Source organism: Heteronotia binoei, chromosome 17 (assembly GCF_032191835.1).
Source record: "Heteronotia binoei isolate CCM8104 ecotype False Entrance Well chromosome 17, APGP_CSIRO_Hbin_v1, whole genome shotgun sequence".
In the NCBI taxonomy this organism is placed as follows: Eukaryota; Metazoa; Chordata; class Lepidosauria; order Squamata; family Gekkonidae; genus Heteronotia; species Heteronotia binoei.
Window position 1 is genome coordinate 53,543,945 of NC_083239.1, and position 23,239 is coordinate 53,567,183.

General features: G+C 49.8%; 1 protein-coding gene across 1 annotated transcript in view; it reads right to left on the bottom strand.

Annotated features, from left to right (window-relative positions):
• Window positions 1-23,239, bottom strand: part of TIMM50 (translocase of inner mitochondrial membrane 50) — a 62,259-nt gene that overhangs the window by 21,707 nt on the left and 17,313 nt on the right. The window contains exon 4 of the mRNA XM_060257619.1: window positions 8,629-8,650. Coding sequence (XP_060113602.1) covers window positions 8,629-8,650 — 22 coding nt within the window. The remainder of the gene's footprint in view (window positions 1-8,628; window positions 8,651-23,239) is intronic.

The following is a 23,239-nucleotide window of genomic DNA, read 5'->3' on the forward strand; positions in this document are numbered from 1 at the left end:
AAATGTTGTTGGTCTCTAAGATGTTCTACTGTAAACCAACACAAGATAGCTTGGGGACTTTAACCCTGTGAAGGCGAGAAGGCCCTAGGCAAGGAGTTTCATCTTCATCTCCAAACTAACAGTGATCCTCTCCAGAGTTTTGGGGGGGCGGGGGAGAGAGGAATTGTTCCAGTAACGCATGTTCCGAAACGGTCCATGCATTCTTACAAAACATCAGCGCTTTACAAATCAGGCAGCGGCAACAGCGACATTTGTTTTAATACTGCAGCAGACAGAAAGCAGAAGTGTGATGAAGGATCAAAAAGGAAAAGCTAAAGGTCCCCTGTGCAAGCACCAGTCGTTTCCAACTCTGGGGCGACGCTGCTTTCACAAAGTTTTCACGGCAGACTTTTTACGGGGTGGTTTGCCCTTGCCTTCCCCAGTCATCTCCACTTTCCCCCCAGCAAGCTGGGGACTCATTTGACCGACCTCGGAAGGATGGAAGGCTGAGTCAACTTTGGGCCAACTACCTGAACCAGCTTCCACTGGGATAGAACTCAGGTCGTGAGCAGAGAGTTCAGATCACAGTACTGCGGTACTGCTGTTTTACCACTCTGCGAAAAAATGTGCATGCAAAAACAAGTATTAAGGGGGGGGGGGTTGGCAGTTCCAGCACGGGGACCCGTATCATCTCCCCCCCCCCCCCCACAACCCTCCCAGCCATCTGAGGCAGCCTGAACATATGCAGAGCCCTCCGCAGCCCTTCCAAAAGAATACTAATGGATTCTTCAATTACCAGCTTGCTTAGGCAGGGGTCAGACGGAAGAAGAAAGAGCGTGTGAGCGAGACCAGGGTCCCCACGCCAGCCCTGTTAAGTATCCCTCTGAGATTACAGCGCTGGCGTTTTAGCGGCCAGGGTTATTCAAACACAAACTGTAAGTTAATCAATCAAAGGCGGGTGCGCTGAATAGGGCGTAATTTGGGGGGTGATTGTTATGATAATCCGAGCGGAGCAGCTGGGGTGGAGGACTGGCACCCCCCCCCCCACGCAGAGAGGGGGATTCAGGTGTCAACCAGAGGCTTATTTGGTGGAATTTGGCCGGAGAGACTCGCAGCTAGAACTTTATTTTTTTGCCAATTGGCTGAACTAGGCATAAAGATTTATGGAAGTGCACTTCCAAGCTTTATGCATGGAACATCATTTTTAAAAAAACAGCCTTCCCAAATGTCACCAGAGAACTACTTTGGGATAACATCTGATCGAGGATTTTGGAAGCAACAAAAAAGTCACTTTGCTTCGAATGCGTACTCTTGCTTCACTGCTGTTTGCTTTCTCTCCTGTGAGTTGCACACATGTGTAAAGTGCAACAAAAGAACTTTTGAATTTTTCTGTCCACTTACAAGATAGATAGATAGATTTTATTTATGGCAAAAGCCCACAACTTAAACAAAAGGGATAACTGTACATATCCATATCTGTACAACATGATAAAAGTATTATAACATTATTAGAATTGAAAAATATACAGAAATGGCTATTAAAACAAATGCATTCTGGCATTTTAAGCTACTAGTAATTTTCTCGTCCTAAAGGCAAACCAACCAAATTTAGCTATTTTAAGAGTAACTGCAGGATATTTGCCCTCCAAGAGTTCTTTAAGTTGGCGTATTTTTTTCTTGAGAGCCCCTTGGACTGCAAGAAGATCCAATCAGTCAGTCCACAGGGAAATCAACCCAGACTGTTCCCTGGAAGCTCAGATGCTGAAGCTGGAGCTCAAATACTTTGGCCACCCAATGAGAAGGGAGCACTCACTGGAGAAGACTCTTGAGAGTCCCTTGGACTGCAAGGAGATCCAATCAGTCCATCCTAAGGGAAATCAACCCAGACTGTTCCCTGGAAGGTCAGATGCTGAAGCTGAAGCTCAAATACTTTGGCTACCCAATGAGAAGGGAGCATTCACTGGAGAAGACCCTATTGCTGGGAAAGACAGAAGGCAAAAGAAGAAGGGGACGGCAAAAGAGATGGCTGGACAGTGTTACTGATGTAACGAACACGAATTTGAGCAGACTTTGGAGGATGGTGGAAGACTGGAGGGCCTGGCGTGACTTGGCCCATGGGGTCGCAAAGAGTCGGACTCGGCTGTGCGACTGAACAACAACAACAACAAAAAGGGGGAGTAACCATGGAAGGCAGGCGGGATTCCTGGTGCTTCCTGTACACCTTGCAGTCATATGAACTAATGACTCTCTGCCATCGTTACAGCAAGGGCATATACGAGCTTCATAGGGGATTTTCCTGTATCTACCCTCCGTAACTGCAGAAGGGAGGGCGCCCCACCTCGCAAGGGAGAATACTCTTCTGTATTCATTGTTTTCTAGGTGAAACAAATAGGGCACGGGAGATAACCTAAGAAACGGCTCCATAAAGGTGCGCCATTTTTGGGAGTTATTTAAGTCAGTTTGTCGGGCAGTATCTAATATCCTTTGAGCCACAACCAAGAAGAGAATCGACTTGCCATCTTCAGTAATGGTAAGCAGGTAACAGGGACAGAGTTGCTATTCAAGGATAAGTTTAATGAAAGAATGAAAATCCTCCCCCAATAAAAGCTAGGTGGGGGCCATGGCTTAGTGGTAGACCATCTCCTTGACATGCAGAAGGTCCCAGGTTCAATCCCCATCTCCAGTACGGATCAGGTTTTAGGTGATGGGGAAGACCTCAGCCTGAGCCCCTGGAGAGCCAAAGCTGGTCGGAGTAGATAATACTGACTTTGATGGATCAGGGGCCTGATTTACGATAAGGTAACCTCATTTTAAGGAGCCCCATGGCGCAGAGTGGTAAAGCTGCAGCCCTGCAGTCTGAACTCTCTGCTCACGACCTGAGTTTGATCCCGGCAGAAGCTGGGTTCAGGTAGCCGGCTCAAGGTTGACTCAGCCTTCCATCCTTATGAAGTTGGTAAAACGAGTACCCAGCTTGCTGGGGGGAAAGTGTAGATGACCGGGGAAGACAATGGCAAGGAAAAAAGGAAAGGTCCCCTGTGCAAGCACCAGTCATTTCTGACTCTGGGGTGACGTTGCTTTCACAACGTTTTCACGGCAGACTTTTTTACGGGGTGGTTTGCCATTGCTTTCTCCAGTCATCTACACTCCCCCCCCCCACCCCGGCAAGCTGGGTACTCATTTTACTGACCTTGGAAGGATGGAAGGCCGAGTCAACCTCAAGCCGGCTACCTGAAAACCCAGCTTCTGCCGGGGATCGAACTCAGGTCGTGAGCAGAGCTTAGGACTGCAGTACTGCAGCTTTAAGACTCTGCGCCAAGGGGCAATGGCAAACCACCCTGTAAAAAAAGTCCCCCGTGAAAACGCCGTGATGCGACATCACCCCAGAGTCGGACACGACTGGTGCTTGCACAGAAGACTACCTTTACCTTGAACCTCCTTTTAAAAACTTTCCCCAAGGTCTGAGATTCTTTGCTATCAATGCAAGTAGATCCAGTTAAACAAGCGAGCACAGGGGAAAGAAAATACTGAAAGAAGAACTGTTTTCTTCGGCACGCACGGACCTGAGGCCTGGTGCCTTGCAGTTAAACAAAGCGTGTTAACAGCGATCTGTATGGCCTGACATCAAAGGGCGACGGGCTTGAAGAGTTGAGCTGAAAATCTGGAAGGAAAGGAAAGGAGGAGGGAGGCCAAGATGGGGTCTGGGGGGAGGAAGAATAAATCTATTGTGGCTAACAATGAGCCCGTGCGGGGAGAATGGCTTTTAATCTGTCGAGAGCATATGCCAGGCCAGCTGAAAAGAGCTGGTGAAAGGCGCTTCCTATCCCAGGCAAAAACCCTCCCGAAGCCCTCCATCCAAAGCTGTTCTCTCTCCCCCCCCATTGTTTTCTATATCCCCCCCCCCAAAAAAAAGTTTTACTAACTGGACAATCTGCTTTTTTTGAAAGCAGAGCGTGCAACATTCCATCTGTCCCTTCGAAGCGCAGAATTCCAAGGGTGGACTCTTGGCCCTGAACTTCTAAAGGAAAGGAAAGGTCCCCTGTGCAAGCACCGGTCGTTTTCGACTCTGGGGTGACGTTGCTTTCACAACGTTTTCACAGCAGACTTTTTGCGGAGTGGTTTGCCATTGCCTTCCCCAGTCATCTCCGCTTTCCCCCCAGCAAGCTGGGGACTCATTTTACCAACCTCGGAAGGATGGAAGGCTGAGTCAACCTCGAGCCGGCTACTTGAAAACCCAGCTTCCGCCGGGGATCGAACTCAGGTCGTGAGCAGAGAGCTTGGACGGCAGTACTGCAGCTTTAACGCTCTGCGCCACGGGGCCATTAAACTTCTAAAAGGCATCCTTAAAAAAAAAAAACAGAACACGCACACACCACATTTATGGCCTTGCTAAAAGAATTCAAAAGCGCCTGGTGAGGACTCTGCTATACTCAGATCTACAGATTAATAATCTACTGGATCACCTGCAATACTCCCTCTAAAGTGTAGAGTCTTGTGAGCACAAATTCTACATTGTGAGCTTCTAGCATTAAAGTTGAGAGCGGGTGATTTGGCTACTGCCTCAATTAGCTTGCTCTGGGGCCCTTTTCCCTGCGCTAAGACAAAAAGGGCCTGCCTCGGCCAGTGTGAACTTGACAGAGATTCTTTACTGCGGATGCAAGTAAGCCAGGTTAAGCAAGTGAGGTTTTGACTTCGAGGACAACTCTGGGAGACCGTTCCAGCAGCTGCAAGCGGAGGAGTGGGGAATCGAGCCCGGTTCTCCCAGATAAAAGTTTAAAAAACTTTGAGCTAGCTCACACTAACCCAGCTTAGAGGGAACACGGCTCACTTGGTCAAAGCTGGCGACAAACATATGCTGTAAGTAACGGGCCCAGTTTGGGCTTGGATTTGAGACAGGCGCAAACCCAGGCAGTATGCCGTTGCGGCCAACGAAGCAACAATAGAGGAGGACGGAACAAGGCGATGCCGAAAGCGCCGTGTAGCGTGGGGCGTATCAAGATGCCTTCAGAGCCCGACTCTCCCCTCCCCTCCCGCCCTGAAATCTGCCGCCCCACCTGCCTCTCTCTTTGAAAGCAGAATAGCGACGGAGGACATCTGGAATGCCTATGACTCGCTTCCCCCAGGGACACGCGGAGGCCTCTCTCCCCACCAAAGGCCCCTCAGCTTTCCATTCATTACCACCGTACCGCCGGCCACTGCCTTTCGCCTCCAGCTACACCCAGGGACGCATGTCTGGGGAGCCGAGGAGCATTGTTAAGCTCTCCGTCCTGACACAAGCACGGCCTGACCTTCTGTTCTTTGCAAGGGGGATGCACCGGGACATCTGCTCTGGTTATCCCCCGAGTTTCTGCCTCAGCCACCCCCCACCCCTCCACTTTTGACTGTCTGCCATTCCCTCACTATGCGATTTTAACAAATCAAGGAAATAACATTCCCGGTTTCCACTCTTCCTGCCTGGCATCCAGAATTCCGCTCCCCTGTTGTATGCCAAAGGCTCCGGAGCTGAGGGGCACAAATGAATAAACTTGCAGTTTTGCAAGATGGGCCTCGAGCACTGGTCCCCAACCTTTTTGGCACCTGGGACCAGATTTGGGGAAGACAATTTTTCCACAGGCCCCAGGAGTGGGGGAATTGTTTCGGGATGATACAATTGTGCACTTTATTTCTAAAGTGTTCAGTGTGGTGGTGAAGTGTGAGGACTCTTATCAGGGAGAACCGGGTTTGATTCCTCACTCCTCCACTTGCAGTTGTTGGAATGGTCTTGCAGGGGTTGTCCTTGAAAGGGCAGCTTCTGGGAGAGCTCTCTCAGCCCCACCCACCTCACAGGGTGTCTGTTGTGGGGGAGGAAGGGAAAGGAGATTGTAGGCCGCTCTGAGACTCTGTCCTTGAAAGGGCAGCTGCTGTGAGAGCCCTCTCAGTCCCACCCACCTCACAGGGTATCTGTTGTGCGGGAGGAAGGGAAAGGAGATTGTGAGCTGCTCAGAAGGTGTGAAATCTGGAGTGGAGGGCAGGATATAAATCCAATGTCGTCATCTTCTTCTTACTACATGGTGATATATAATGAAATAATTATACAACTCACAGCCTGGTTACTAACAGGCCACGGTCTGGAACCGGTCCACAGCCTGGGGATTGCGGACCCCTGGTCTAGAGGTCTGTGCAGGGCACATCAGTGTAGTTTGGTGTGAAAAAAACATACACCACAATTTCCCACCAGTTTCACAGAGGAACTCTCATTGCCGAACTGCTCTAAGAACATAAGAGAAGCCATGTTGGATCAGGCCAATGGCCCATCCAGTCCAACACTCTGTGTCACAGAAGAACATAAGAGAAGCCATGTTGGATCAGGCCAATGGCCCCTCCAGTCCAACACTCTGTCACAGAAGAACATAAGAGAAGCCATGTTAGAAAAGGCCAACGGCCCATCCAGTCCAACACTCTGTGTCACAGAAGAACATAAGAGAAGCCATGTTGGATCAGGCCAATGGCCCATCCAGTCCAACACTGTGTCACAGAAGAACATAAGAGAAGCCCTGTTGGATCAGGCCAGTGGCCCATCCAGTCCAACACTCTGTGTCACACAAGAGGCCAAAAAACCCCATCAGGAGGTCCAACAGTGAGGCTAGAAGCCCTCCCACTGCCCCCACCCAAGCACCAGAATACAGAGCATCACTTGCCCCAGACAAAGAGTTCCAACAATAAGCTGTGGCTAACAGCCACTGATAGAGCCCTGTGGCACAGAGTGGTAAAGCTGCAGTACTGCAGTCTGAACTCTCTGCTCATGACCTGAGTTCGATCCTGGTGGAAGCTGGCTCCAGGTAGCCGGCTCCAGGTTGACTCAGCCTTCCATCTTTCCGAGGTCGGTAAAAGGAGTCTCCAGCTTGCTGGGGGTGGAGGAAATGTAGGTGACTGGGGAAGGCAATGGCAAACCACCCCGTAACAAAAAGTCTGCCATGAAAACGTCGTGAAAGCAATGTCACCCCAGAGTCGACTGGTGCTTGCACAGGGCACTACCTTGACCTTTAATAGCCACTCTCAGGAAGCCTCTGTGTTAGGAAAAGGGACTGCGAATCAAACGGGCCGATATTGTAACGTCCCTGTATAGATCTGTGGCGTGGCCTCATCTGGTATGCTGTGTACAGTTCTGGTCACCAGATCTCCCAAAGGACATTGCAGTCAGAGCTGGGGAAAGTCCAGAGGAGGGCAAGGAAGACGAAGAGGGGGTTGCAGCTCCAGAAGAAGAAGAAGAAGAAGATGATGATGAAGAAGAATTGCAGATTTATACCCCGCCTTTCTCTCTGAATCAGAGACTCAGAGCGGCTTACAATCTCCTTTACCTTCCTCCCCCCACAACAGACACCCTGTGAGGTGGTGGAGCTGGAGAGGGCTCTCACAGCAGCTGCCCTTTCAAGGACAACCTGTGCCAGAGCTATGGCTGACCCAAGGCCATTCCAGCAGCTGCAAGTGGAGGAGTGGGGAATCAAACCCGGTTCTCCCAGATAAGAGATCTATGGCTGACCCAAGGCCATTCCAGCAGGTGCAAGTGGAGGAGTGGGGAATCAAACCCATTTCTCCCAGATAAGAGAGCTTTGGCTGACCCAAGGCCATTCCAGCAGGTGCAAGTGGAGGAGTGGGGAATCAAACCCATTTCTCCCAGATAAGAGAGCTCTGGCTGACCCAAGGCCATTCCAGCAGGTGCAAGTGGAGGAGTGGGGAATCAAACCCATTTCTCCCAGATAAGAGAGCTCTGGCTGACCCAAGGCCATTCCAGTAGGTGCAAGTGGAGGAGTGGGGAATCAAACCCATTTCTCCCAGATAAGAGAGCTCTGGCTGACCCAAGGCCATTCCAGCAGCTGCAAGTGGAGGAGTGGGGAATCAAACCCGGTTCTCCCAGATAAGAGAGCTATGGCTGATCCAAGGCCATTCCAGCAGCTGCAAGTGGAGGAGTGGGGAATCAAACCCGGTTCTCCCAGATAAGAGAGCTAAGGCTGACCCAAGGCCATTCCAGCAGCTGCAAGTGGAGGAGTGGGGAATCAAACCCGGTTCTCCCAGATAAGAGAGCTATGGCTGTCCCAAGGCCATTCCAGCAGCTGTAAGTGGGGGAGTGGGGAATCAAACCCAGTTCTCCCTGATAAGAGTCCACGCACTTAACCATGACACCAAACTGGCTCTCAAAGGCGGGACAAGATAGAGGTTTATAAAATGACGCACAGGGCGGAGAAAGAGAAAGCAAGAGAAAGTTTTCTCCCTCTCCCAAAATGCTAGAACTCAAGAGCATCCAATGAAACACTGGAGCCGGGAGATCTCCTGGAATCACAACTGATTCCCACAAGATAGAGATCGGTTTCTCAGAAGAAAATGGCGGCTTGGAGGGTGGAGTCAAGAGCAATATACCCTGCGAAGTCTCTTTTCTCCCAAATTCCACCTGGGCTCCATCCCCTGGATCTTCATGTTTTTCCCAAACTGGAATTGGCAACCCTAGTTACTGGCCTTCCTTGTGTTGTGTATCTGCTTTGGCATTTCTGGCTTTCAGGACACCAAACAACTTTCCAGTGCTCTTCCTCCTCCGCATTCTACCCACCACGTCTCTCCTGAGTCCAGCACATCGAGGCCACAATGAAAACAACGCGAACAACAACACAGTGTACTTACCATTGTCGAATTCGTCAGGAATCTGCGGAGAAGAGAAAACAAACCAGGTTATTCTTGCGGGTTTTGTGAAGTTGCTCTTGACACGGGTGCCCCCCCCCCCCCCAAGCACAGGTTCGCTGAAAGCCAGCGAAGGAGATAAACAAACATGATGCAAAACAGGCACAACCTGGTTTCTGTGTTCAAAAACATTTTACGCTCTACTCATTAAACACCTCCCTGCTAAGAGATCTGTTGCTGGCTCTTCATAGCCTGCAGCGTTTTCCTAGCCCTGGATTTGATTCTCCGTGTCATTTAACCACAGCTGGATGCTTACCAAACTGAAGTCCAACCCAGGCGAGAGAGAAGGGACCCTAGCTGGGAAGCCAGAGACGCTCCATGCAGGCCAAATGGTGCTTGTGTTGTTGTGTTCCACTTCAAGCAGCACACTTTGGATAATAAAGCATGTGATTTTTATCATAAGAACCTAAGAGAAGCCATGTTGGAACAGGCCAATGGCCCATCCAGTCCAACACTCAGCATCACAGAAGAACATAAGAGAAGCCATGTTGGATCAGGCCAATGGCCCATCCAGTCCAACACTCTGTGTCACATAAGAACATAAGAGAAGCCATGTTGGATCAGGCCAAAGGCCCATCCAGTCCAACACTCTATCTCACAGAAGAACATAAGAGAAGCCCTGTTGGATCAGGCCAATGGCCCATCCAGTCCAACACTCAGCGTCACAGAAGAACATAAGAGAAGCCATGTTGGATCAGGCCAATGGCCCATCCAGTCCAACACTCTGTGTCACATAAGAACATAAGAGAAGCCCTGTTGGATCAGGCCAATGGCCCATCCAGTCCAACACTCTGCGTCATAGAAGAACATAAGAGAAGCCCTGTTGGATCAGGCCAATGGCCCATCCAGTCCAACACTCTGCGTCATAGAAGAACATAAGAGAAGCCATATTGGATCAGGCCAATGGTCCATCCAGTCCAACACTCTGCGTCACAGAAGAACATAAGAGAAGCCATGTTGGATCAGGCCAATGGCCCATCCAGTCCAACACTCTGTGTCACAGAAGAACATAAGAGAGGCCATGTTGGATCAGGCCAATGGTCCATCCAGTCCAACACTCTGCGTCATAGAAGAACATAAGAGAAGCCCTGTTGGATCAGGCCAATGGCCCATCCAGTCCAACACTCTGTGTCACAGAAGAACATAAAAGAGGCCATGTTGGATCAGGCCAATGGCCCATCCAGTCCAACACTCAGCGTCACAGAAGAACATAAGAGAAGCCATGTTGGATCAGGCCAATGGCCCATCCAGTCCAACACTCTGTGTCACAGAAGAACATAAGAGAAGCCATGTTGGATCAGGCCAGTGGCCCATCCAGTCCAACACTCTGTGTCAAATAAGAACATAACAGAAGCCATGTTGGATCAGGCCAAAGGCCCATCCAGTCCAACACTCTATCTCACAGAAGAACATAAGAGAAGCCATGTTGGATCAGGCCAGTGGCCCATCCAGTCCAACACTCTGTGTCACATAAGAACATAAGAGAAGCCATGTTGGATCAGGCCAAAGGCCCATCCAGCCCAACACTCTATCTCACAGAAGAACATAAGAGAAGCCATGTTGGATCAGGCCAGTGGCCCATCCAGTCCAACACTCTGTGTCACATAAGAACATAAGAGAAGCCCTGTTGGATCAGGCCAATGGCCCATCCAGTCCAACACTCTATGTCACACAGTGGCCAAAAAACAAACAAACAAGCAAGTGCCATCAGGAGGCCCACCAGTGAGGCTAGAAGCCCTCCCACTGTGCCCTCCCAAACACTGAGAATACAGAGCATCAAGGTATGCTCTGTATTCTTGGTGCTTGGGGGAGGGCCCACAGTGAGAGGGTTTCTAGTGTCCTGGCCCCACTGATGCACCTCCTGATAGTACCTGGGCTTTTTGGCCCCTGTGTGACACAGAGTGTTGGACTGGAGGGGCCATTGGCCTGATCCAACATGTCCTTATGGTTCCTGGTCTAGGTGTCCTTAGTTTTGAGGATTTTCCTACTGAGTTTGAAGTCTTTAAATGTCTTATTCCACCCCTGCCCTGCTCACCCACAACTGCTTTATTGTGCCATTCCCCTCCCCTACAATTAAGAAAGAGATCTAATGTCATATCAAAATACTGGATTTACATCAGGGGTCCCCAACCTTTTTTGAGCCTGCAGGCTAATCTGGAACAACAACAAAATAACTACCATAAAATGGCGGCCACAGGAGGCGGAGCCACCCACAAAATGGCAGCCACAGGAGGCGGAGCCACCCACAAAACAATGGCCACAGGAGGCGGAGCTAGCCACAAAACGGTGGCCACAGGAGGCGGAGCCAGCCACAAAACGGTGGCCACAGGAGGCGGAGCCAGCCACAAAACGGTGGCCACAGGAGGCGGAGCCAGCCACAAAACGGTGACCACAGGAGGTGGAGCCAGCCACAAAACGGTGGCCACAGGAGGCGGAGCCAGCCACAAAACGGTGGCCACTGCTTAACCTGAGTAACAGCGTAGATTCTTGTGCTGCGGTAGCATCAGCAGCCGCGACAACATTTTGAAAAATCTACACAGCCAGGCAGATCTGTAATGGTCAATCAGAAGCCCTGCTGGGCAAATGCCCTGCTTGATCCCACATATTTCCTAAAAACACTCCAGCAGGTGCCCACAGTCACCACCGCATTGTGGGAGGGGGGAAATCAAAGTGGAGAGTTTCCTTAAATCAACAGACCTTGGCATAGAGGGCAGGCTGGGTGGCAGAAAGGCTCTTTCCAGGTTGCAAAAAGTTTTCTGGGGAGGGGGGGCGGTAAATTAAGCTCCGATGTCACTGATGCCGAACACTCAGGAGCACTCGAGAGAAACTCAGCTGCACAACTTTTGTTTAGACGCTGGACAAGCTGCCTGCTCAGAAAGCATCCATAATAATGGACCAGCTGTTTTACCACCAAAGAATCCTCCTGGCAAAGCAACAAAAGATGGTAATGCATTTTAAGAAGAGGCAACCCCCAGTCCAATCGCACACACACACACAGAGCCGCAAGCGAGCATCTATTGTTCGCAGACACAGGTGCAAGCACAGAGCGGCTGCGAGCCCAAAGCAGAGAGGACCTTTGGAGCAAATGCTAACACGCTCCAAGGTCCTCTGGTCAAACGCGATGCACAATTGTAACACAATTCCACAAAAGTCTCCTGCGCGGGGCTCTTCAGGACAAAACCTGCGGGGACAACTTCGCACAGGCAGCAGAGGCAACCTCTAACTTCAAGCGGTTTTATTTTTAAGTTCCCCCAAGCAGAAACTAATCCAATCGATTTCCACACACACACACCCTTTGCACACACGCACGCACGCAAAAAGTTTTATGAATCGCGGCTTTGTTTCTCTCTCTCTCCTTCCTCCGGAGTTTGGGATTATGTAAAATAAGTGGAAGGCGGCAGGGAACGAAGGACTTTAAGACACCGAAGTTTTAATCCAATGTTTAATCCTCGACTCTCTTTTGTTCGGGACGCTGGAACATTAGCTTGGCAGGGTAGGAAACCGGCACAGACAATCAGAGGCAGAAAAGGCTGCCGGACACACTGGCAGCTGTCAGATGTCCGTTCTCTTCGCGCCCGCCTTCCCCCCCCCCACTCCCCACTTCTCCCTTGTACTCAAACACAGCCTTTTCTTAACTTAACCAAACACAATCATTGCTACCGAGTCGCCCAATTATGCAAATAATTAAGTACATCACTTGTTAACCGACTTTAGAAAGCTCACTGATTCAGGTCTCATCTCCAAGGGAAACTTCTGTCGCTTGCCGGGGTTTTTAAAGGTTGTTTACAGCCTGAGGAAGATACCAAAAAACCTGGAAGTACGTACAAAAAAGAAACGAAGGCGCACGCGGGCGGGGTGGGGTGGGGTGGGGGTATTCCGTGATCTCTGAGCACGGGTTAAGTCTACGGGTTCCCAAAACTTCTTAACTTTAGGGAACGTTTTCCAAACCGATTTGTCTCTGCGTTACACAAGAGTCTGGGATATATTTCAGAAAAGTCCAACTAGAATGCTTAAAGGGTTGGAACACTTTCCCTATGAAGAAAGGTTAAAACGCTTGGGGCTCTTTCGCTTGGAGAAACGTCGACTGCGGGGTGACATGGTAGAGGTTTACAAGATAATGCATGGGATGGAGAAAGTAGAGAAAGAAGTACTTTTCTCCCTTTCTCACAATACAAGAACTCGTGGGCATTCAATGAAATTGCTTAGCAGTCAGGCTAAAACGGATAAAAGGAAGTCCTTCTTCACCCAAAGGGTGATTAACACGTGGAATTCACTGCCATAGGAGGTGGTGGTGGCTACAAGCATAGCCAGCTTCAAGAGGGGGTTAGATAAAAATATGGAGCAGAGGTCCATCAGTGGCTATTAGACACAGTGTGTATATGTGTGTGTATATAATTCTTTTGGCCACTGTGTGACACTGAGTGTTGGACTGTATGGGCCATTGGCCTGATCCAACATGGCTTCTCTTATGTTCTTATTTCAGGGTGCAGATTCAGCTCATACAAAGCAGTGCTTTTCATAAGAACATAAGAAAAGCCATGTTGGATCAGGCCAGTGGTCCCTCCAGTCCAACACTCAGTGTCACAGATGGCCAAAAGGCGCCATCAGGTGGGGCCAGGACACTAGAAACCCTCCCACTGTGCCCCCCCCCAAAGCACCAAGAATACAGAACATCCCTGCCCCAGAAAGAGAGTTCCATCAATACGCTGTGGCTAATAGCCACTGATGGACCTCTGCTCCATATTTTTATCCAATCCCCTCTTGAAGCTGGCTATGCTTGTAGCCGCCGCCACCTCCTGTGGCAGTGAATTCCACATGTTAATCACTCTTTGGGTGAAGAAGGACTTCCTTTTATCCGTTCTAACCCGACTGCTCAGCAATTTCATTGAATGTTCACGAGTTCTCGTATTGTGGGAAAGGGAGAATAGTACTTCCTTCTTTCACCAAGCATACCACCTCCCTGCATCTGCACATTCCAGAAGACCAGCACTAGGTGAGAAAAAGCTTTCTTTTGGAGAAGTCCATCTGCCAGAACCGATCTTCTCAATCAGCGACGCTGAAAGCCTCTGGAAGACCCAAGGGGTTCCTGAGACCGCAAACGGGAAGTCACCGAAGGCCAGCGTGGTGTAGTGGTTAAGAGCGGTAAGACTCTAATCCAGAGAGCTGGGTGTGACTGCCCACTTCTCCTCCACGTGAAGCCTGCTGGGTGTCTTTGGGCCAGTCCTGGTTCTCTCCGAACTCTCTCAGCCCCATCAACCTCGCAAGACGTCTGCTTCTCAGGAAGTGTCCTCGCAAAACAAAACCTTATCCCTTGAATTAGACATTATTGGCCTTAAAGGCACCGCCAGGCTCAAACTTGGTTCTGCTGCTTTCCACCAACACGGCCGCCCACCTGAAGCTATATTGCGGTGAGAGGAAGAGAAAGGTGATTGGAAGCCAGTCTGAGACTCAGGGTATAAAAGCCTATTCCTCTTTTGCTGGTCCAATTACTGCACTGGTCAAAGAGCATTCTCTCATTTCATCATAAAAACAAGGAAATAAAGGAAAAAGAAAAATACCTTTAACGCTACCTCCACCTGCAGTGGCTGCTTTTGTTAAAAACATTGCTCATTAGATGACAGAGGCAAGTCCATCAATGGCTATTGGCTACTGAGAACGAGACAGAGGGGGACCTCCACATTCAGAAGAACAGAGCGGTAAAGATTTCAGGTTTTCACGGCTGGTAACACCATTAGGGTTTGTAGAATCTTTCGGGCTCAAGTGCCGTGTTCTACTGGGGAAAGTTTTTCTTCCAGACGTTTCGTTCTCGGCTGCGGAGAACATCCTCAGTGGCGTGGTAAAGCTGCAGTATTTTTATTTTATTTATTTATTTACATTAGACTTTTATCCCGCCCTCTCTGCAAGCGGACTCAGGGCGGCTTACAGCAGTCGTTTGCACGATTTAAAACAATAAGTCAATAAAATCTATAAAACGTTAATACAATTAACATTTAAAAACTATTCCACGGTGCTGTACCATTACTATGTCGGCGGTTCTGCTTTTCAGACAGTCGGTCACCGGCAACTCTAGCTGATGTCCGGTGGCAGCTCTCTCTCACTTTAAGCATCTCAGTTTAAGTACTGCACTCCGAGCCCTCTGCTCACAACCTGAGTTCGGTCCTGGCGGAAGCTGGGTTCAGGTAGCTGGCTCCAGGTTGACTCAGCCTTCCATCTTTCTGAGGTCGGTAAAATGAGTCCCCAGCTTGCTGGGGGGAAAGTGTAGATGACTGGGGAAGGCGAGGGCAAACCACCCCGTAAAAAAGTCTGCCGTGAAAACGTCATGATACAATGTCACCCCAGAGTCGGAAACGACTGGTGCTTGCACAGGGGCCTACCTTTACCTTTTTAAACCTCTGAATCCCAGAGCCACGAGGCAACATTAGGAGAAGGCCTTGGCTTCTATGCCCTGTTGTTGGTCACTGACAGATCAAGATGGGTGGCCGTGTTAGTTGCTTGTAGCAGCAGAAGCACCCTAAGGACTAACAAAAGGCGTGGCAGAGTATGAGCTTCCACGAGTCACTGCTCATGCTCATTTGTTGTTCAGTCGCACAGTCGAGTCTGACTCTTTGCGACCCCATGGACAAAGTCATGCCAGGCCCTCCTGTCTTCCACCATAATAATAATAACAATAAAATTTTATTTATACCCCGCCCTCCCCGCCGAGGCAGGCTCAGGGCGGCTGCCCAAATTCGTGTTTGTTACATCAGTAACGCTGTCCAGCCATCTCCTCTTTTGCCGTCCCCTTCTTCTTTTGCCTTCTGTCTTTCCCAGCATCAGGGTCTTCTCCAGTGAATGCTCCCTTCTCATTGGGTGGCCAAAGGATTGGAGCTTCAGCTTCAGCATCTGACCTTCCAGGGAACAGTCGGGGTTGATTTCCCTTAGGACTGACTGATTGGTTCTTCTTGCAGTCCAAGGGACTCTCAAGAGTCTTCTCCAGCACCGCAGCTCAAAAGCATCTATTCTTCTGTGCTCGGCCTTCCTTATGGTCCAGCTCTCACAGCCATACATTACTACTGGGAATACCATTGCTTTGACAATACCGACTTTTGTGGGCAGGGTGATGTCTCTACTTTTTATTATACCACCCAGGTTCGCCATAGCTGTCCTCCCAAGGAGCAAACATCTTTGGCTACAGTCACCATCTGCAGTGATCTTGGATCCCAGAAATGTGAAGTCTGTCACTACTTCCATGGCTTCCCCTTCTATTTGTCAAGGTGTGATGGAGCCGGAGGCCATGATCTAAGTTTTTCTGATGTTGAGTTTCAAGCCTACTTTTGTGCTCTCCTCTTTCACCCTCAACAAGAGGTTCTTTATGTCCTCCTCACTTTCTGCCATTAGAGCGGTGTCATTTGCGTATCTGAAGTCGTTGATGATGCTCATACCCAGACACAAATTCTGTTAAGTCTTTCAAGTGCTCCTGGACACTTGCTCTTTTCTGGTTGTCCGCTGTGCGAACAGGATGCTGGACTAGATGGGACTAGCGGTCTGATCCAGCAGGGCTCTTCTTACTTTCTTACGGTTGCACTGTTTATCGCAGGCGCCAAGCAAACAAGGAACAGGGCGTCACCGAACCCTGGAGTGACTGTACAGCCAGGCATGAGTCCAAAGGCATAAATGCAGGAATGTCCGGTCCTACTGACATGGAGCACCACATTTCATTGCAGAAATTTCCTCCACGGACACTGTAGAACGGAGGCGGCTTCTAGATCCAGCTCCGCTTCTGGCTGGGAGCGCTTTTAAAATCAGTTACGCCTCACAAGAAGAAGAAGAATTGCAGATTTATACCCTGCCCTTCTCTCTGGATCAGAGACTCAGAGCGGCTTACAATCTCTTATCCCCCCACAACAAACACCCTGTGAGGTGGGTGGGACTGAGAGGGCTTTCACAGCAGCTGCCCTTTCAAGGACAACCTCTGCCAGAGCTATTGCTCGCCCAAGGCCATTCCAGCAGCTGCAAGGGGAGGAGTGGGGAATCAAACCCAGTTCTCCCAGATAAGAGTCCACCCACTTACCACTATGGCTGACCCAAGGCCATTCCAGCAGCTGCAAGGGGAGGAGTGGGGAATCAAACCCAGTTCTCCCAGATAAGAGTCCACCCACTTACCACTATGGCTGACCCAAGGCCATTTCAGCAGCTGCAAGGGGAGGAGTGGGGAATCAAACCCAGTTCTCCCAGATAAGAGTCCACCCACTTACCACTATGGCTGACCCAAGGCCATTCCAGCAGCTGCAAGGGGAGGAGTGGGGAATCAAACCCGGTTCTCCCAGATAAGAGTCCACCCACTTACCACTATGGCTGACCCAAGGCCATTCCAGCAGCTGCAAGGGGAGGAGTGGGGAATCAACCCCGGTTCTCCCAGATAAGAGTCCACCCACTTACCACTATGGCTGGCCAAGGCCATTCCAGCAGCTGCAAGGGGAGGAGTGGGGAATCAAACCCAGTTCTCCCAGATAAGAGTCCACCCACTTACCACTATGGCTGACCCAAGGCCATTCCAGCAGCTGCAAGTGGAGGAGTGGGTAATCAAACCCAGTTCTCCCAGATAAGAGTCCACCCACTTACCACTATGGCTGACCCAAGGCCATTCCAGCAGCTGCAAGGGGAGGAGTGGGGAATCAAACCCGGTTCTCCCAGATAAGAGTCCACCCACTTACCACTATGGCTGACCCAAGGCCATTCCAGCAGCTGCAAGGGGAGGAGTGGGGAATCAAACCCAGTTCTCCCAGATAAGAGTCCACGCATTTAACCACTACACCAAACTGGCCCTCAAGGCAAGGGGATCCCTTCTGAAGGACACAGACCTGATCAGGGGAAACCTGAGTCTCGGAAGCTTATATCTGAAATGCTTATTGGTCTCTTAAGATGTTACTAGACTCAAGTCTAGCTAGCCCAGCTTATGAGCTCCTGTTGTCATTCTCCATTTTTCAGCAAAGGCCTAGGAACAACCTCTGCTCCATGCAAGGATGCTGTTTTCCATGCTGACAGTTGCTCTAGGCGCAATATCTGTCATTGACAGAATGCTGAACACTTTCCCTGCGAAGAAAGGTTAAAACGCTCGGGGCTCTTGAGCTTGGAGAAACGTCGACTGCAGGGTGACATGATAGAGGTTTACAAGATTATGCATGGGATGGAGGAGGTAGAAAAAGAAGTACTTTTCTCCCTTTCTCACAATACGAGAACTCGTGGGCATTCAATGAAATTGCTGAGCAGTTAGGTTAGAACGGATAAAAGGAAGTCCTTCTTCACCCAAAGGGTGATTAACATGTGGAATTCACTGCCACAGGAGGTGGTGGCGGCTGCAAGCATGGACAGCTTCAAGAGGGGATTGGATAAACATCTGGAGCAGAGATCCATTAGTGGCTATTAGCGTATTGTTGGAACTCTCTGTCTGGGGCAAGTGATGCTCTGTGATCTTGGTGCTTGGGGGGCACTGTGGGAGGGCTTCTAGCGTCTGGACCCACTGATGGACCTTCCGGTGGTACCTGGTTTTTTGGCCACTGTGCAACACAGAGTGTTGGACTGGATGGGCCATTGGCCTGATCCAACAGGGCTTCTCTTATGTTCTTCTGTGACACAGAGTGTTGGACTGGAGGGGCCATTGGCCTGATCCAACATGGCTTCTCTTATGTTCTTCTGTGACACAGAGTGTTGGATTGGAGGGGCCATTGGCCTGATCCAACATGGCTTCTCTTATGTTCTTCTGTGACACAGAGTGTTAGACCGGATGGGCTACTGGCCTGATCCAACATGGCTTCTCTTATGTTCTTCTGTGACACAGAGTGTTGAACTGGAGGGGCCATTGGCCTGATCCAACATGGCTTCTCTTTTCTTATGTCGACTCACTTGTCCCAGGACCGAGACAAATACCAAAGTACAACACTGCATTCAAAAAGATTTCGATAGCTCGGAGTCATGGGTCTTAACTAGTTGCACATCTTGAACAAAAAGTTCAGTTTTGAATCTCAATAGTGCCACCCTGAGGGACTGACCTGGAAAGGCATGCAGCTTAAAAATCATGGTCAACTACTGAAACCTGGGCTCAGCAGCATTGCTTGCTGCTTCCAGACACCTATTCTTGGCAGCTGGTGCTGAATTCACCTTAGTACCTTCTGGAGATGGTCAGCTGCTGCTTGTTTCTGGGGTGGGCAAGTTATGAATCCTGCATCCGCACTAGACCTTTAATCCTGGTCCAGCCCTGTCCCCAAACTGATTTTCTACACTAGAATCATAAACTCCTAGAGTTAAGAACATAAGAGAAGCCCTGCTGGATCAGGCCAATGGTCCATCCAGTCCAACACTCTATGTCACACAGTGGCCAATATATGTGTGTGTGTATACACACACACACATATACATACTGTGGCTAACAGCCACTGATGAACCTCTGCTCCATATTTTTATCCAATCCCCTCTTAAAGCTGTCTATGCTTGTAGCCGCCACCACCTCCTGTGGCAGTGAATTCCACATGTTAATCACTCTTTGGGTGAAGAAGGACTTCCTTTTATCCGTTTTAACCTGTCTGCTCAGCAATTTCATCGAATGCCCACGAGTTCTTGTATTGTGAGAAAGGGAGAAAAGGACTTCTTTGTCTACTTTCTCCATCCCATGCATAATCTTGTCAACCTCTATCATGTCACCCCGCAGTCGACGTTTCTCCAAGCTAAAGAGCCGCAAGCGTTTTAACCTTTGTATGATTTATATGATTCCATGGTTGGAGCGTAGAATGTCAGTTTGGGGACAGAGCTGAACCAGGATTAAAGGTCTAGTGTGGAACTGGTCAAGGATGAACCAGTAGACGTGTCACCGTGAGTCAAAGAAGACATAGCACTGGAAAAGGAGTAGAAAAGGGCAACTAAAACGATTAAGGGGATGGAACACCTTTCGCTATGAAAGAGAGGTTAAACAGGTTTGGCTGGGAGAAATGACAACCGAGAAGTGACGTGATAAGAGGTTTGCAAAATTATGCATGGGATAGAGAAAGGCAGAGAAAGAAGTTTCCTCTCTTTTTCATAATACAAGAACTCCAAGGCACTCTGTGAAATTAATGAGCAGCAGGCTTAAAACGGATAAAAGAAAGTCTTTCTTCACCCAAAAAGAAATTAGCCTGTGGAATTCACTGCCACAAGTGGTGACAGCTACAAGCATAGACAGCTTCAAGAGGGGATCAGGTAACATATGGAGCAGAGGTCCATCAGAGCCTGTTAGCCACAAGGGATAGATAGAACGCTTTGTCAGGGACACAGATGCTCTGCTTTCTTGGTGCTTGGGGGGGCCACAGTGAAAAGGCTTCTGGAGCTCCAGGCTCGCTGGTAAACCTCCTGATGGCACCTGGGTTTTGGCCACCGCATCATACAGAGCACTGGACTACATGGACGGTTGGCCTGATCGGACATGGCTTCTCTAATGCCCTTAATATGTCACCTTAATACTTATGCTGCAGTTCTGATTTTAGATTTCTATTTTGGTTCCACAACCCTAATTCCTATCACTCTGTTGACGGAACGTCCCACTCATGGATTGTATTGACTAACGCTGGGTAATTTGCCTGGAGCCCAAGAGAGAAAAGGGGGCTACAGCTAAACAAATACATACCATTACTGCTTGTGAATCAAACAACCTTCTTTCCATGCTCGAGTCCCCAGGACAAGGCTGGGAAAAAACTGAAGTGCAAAATGCTTAAGAACCAGGATTAAAACGCTAACGCCCAGCACGAACGGAAGGAATTACTCCAAACTCCACTGAAGATAAGTTTCAGAGAATGGCCATGCCGGTGTGCAATAGGACACCTTTAGGACCAACAAAACTTTCAAGGTATGAGCAATCGAGCCAAAGCTTCCTTCATCAGACACAAGTCAGAATGGCAATTCGAGTCCTTCTATTCTAGTCCCTTGGCACCTGTCGCATCAACCATCACCAGTGGTCTGACCTAGCCTCAGATCGCAAAGCATGGAGGCACACCATCCACCAGGCTGTCTCTTCCTTTGAGAACGCACGCATAGCTGGTCTTGAGGACAAAAGGAGATTGAGGAAGAATCGCACTGCTACAGCCCCAACCACAAACCAGACTTTTCCCTGCAGCCACTGTGGCTGGATCTGCCTGTCCCGCATTGGTCTTGTCAGCCACCAGCGAGCCTGCAGCAGACGTGGACTACTGCACCCTTCTTAAATCTTCGTTCGCGAAGTCAAGCCGAGAGATTCTAGTCTTAAGTGTGTGAAGGGGGAAGAGCATCACAAAGAAGGCACTCAGGATGCAGAAGTACAACAGCCCATATCTAACAGAGGGAGCTTTGAGTCTTGCAAACGAATACCCAGAAAACCTTGTTGGTCTCTAAGGGGCTACTGGACTGGAACCTAGCGGTCCCAAGCTCCTAGGTGCCCACCAAACTTCCAGGCACTAAGAACCAAGGAGAGAATTCTAGTTCCGAGTCAAGAGGTGTGCAAATGAATTCAAGATTGGGTGTGTATGCGTGTGGGAGGGAGGGTTTATTGATTCCACTGCATTCTCTCTCTCATACACACACGTCTGATGAAGTGTGCATGCACATGAAAGCTTACATTCTGAATAAAACTTTGTTGGTCTTAAACAGGGGTGGCCAAACTGTGGCTCGGGAGCCACATGTGGCTCTTTCGCACATATTGTGTGGCTCTCAAAGCCCCCACCGCCCCATCAGCTGGCTTGGAGAAGGCATTTGTCTCTTTAAACAATTTCTCTGAGCCAAGCCAGCCAGCAGCTTGGAAAACGCATTTAAAGTTGCTTTCTTTCCACATCTCCCCTCCTGCAATCTATTTTTCCTTCCTTCCTTCCTTCCCCTTGCGTTCATGTCTTGTGGCTCTCAAACAACTGACATTTATTCTGTGTGGCTCTTATGTTAAGCACGTTTGGCCACTCCTGGTCTTAAAGGTGCTAAAAGGTCAAGGTAGTCCCCTGTGCAAGCACCAGTCGTTTCCGACTCTGGGATGACGTTGCTTTCACAACGTTTTCATGGCAGACTTTTTACGGGGTGGTTTGCTGTTGCCTTCCCCAGTCATTTCCGCTTCCCCCCCAGCAAGCTGGGGACTCATTTGACCGACTTCGGAAGAACGGAAGGCTGAGCCAACCTGGAGCTGGCTACCTGAACCCAGCTTCCGCCGGGATCGAACTCAGGTCGTGAGCAGAGAGTTCAGACTGCAGCTTTACCACTCTGCGCCACGGGGCTCTTCTTAAAGGTGCTACTTGGACTCCGACTTTGTTCTATTGCTTCAAACCTACACTGCTGCCCACCTGGACACACACACACACACACAAACACACGGGTTGACCAGCTGGAAGATGCACAAAGGACAGCCCAACAAAGCAGCAACGAAAAGGTAACCTGTAATAAAAAAAAAGAACAAGAACTCTCTCAGCCACCCACACGCCCCAAAGAAGAGAGAACTGCCAAAGGAGTGTGGGAAAGGGGGGCAGGGAGGCACATCAAAGGCTGCTTTACGGACACTGAGGCCCGGAGAAGTCCAGACAGGTCAAGCACCTCCCCCCCCTCTTGAGCCACGGTGATGCCATGCGACTCACAGGAAGCTGCAAAGTGTGCCGAGGCCTTTGGACCAGGGCGCATCTGCTCTGTTCCACGCCTCTGTGGCCATTCGCATTCATGCGATGGGGGTCATTAACAAAACCAAAGGGACTTTATGACGGCTCCGGGAAAGGCGGAAAAGGGCACATGGGAGGAATAGCTTTGAGGTAGAGGGGAAGGCAGCCACTACAAAGCAGAGAGATTCTCCACCTTCTCCGCAGCGAATCCCAATGTGAAAAGGCTCAACTCCACCCCATCCCCCCCCCCCATGGACTGACTTGAGATTGCCTTACCCCGTTTCCACCCAGCCCTCAAAGTGGTGTTTTTTAAATGCAAGCAACGTACATCTTTGGCTTCCTCTAGTCCAGTAGTGGTTCAAAACGCACTCTCAGGAAACCTCTCTGTAGAGAGAAGCTTTTGAAAGAATCAAGGTAGACACATCTGGTCTCTCAAAGGTAGTTGCTGCCCCTGCTAACACCGCAATCCTAAAGACACTTTCCTGGGAGTAAGCTCCACTGAATAGGCCATAGTAGAATCCGGAATAAACCTGCTTAGGATCGCTCTGTAAGTCGGTTCTTTACCATCTGCGGATGGCGAAGCAGTCAGTCCCCTTTCTCGAACGCGACGACTTGGCAATGGCAATTCATGAGATGGTTACCTTGAGGCTGGATTACTGTAATGCTCTCTACGTGGGGCTGCCCTTGTCCCAAATCCGGCGACTTCAGCTAGTGCAGAACGCTGCAGCCAGGCTGCTAAGGGGAGTTCCTCCTACGGGAACACATTCAGCCTGTGCTGAAAGCGCTGCACTGGCTACTGGTAGGGTACCGGATTTGGATCAAGGTGCTGGTCATTACCTTTAAAGCCCTATATGGCCAGGGTCCTGCATACCTTAGGGACCGCCTTTCCCTACATACACCCCAGCGAGCACTTCGGTCCGGGTCTCAAAACCTGTCGACAGTCCCCA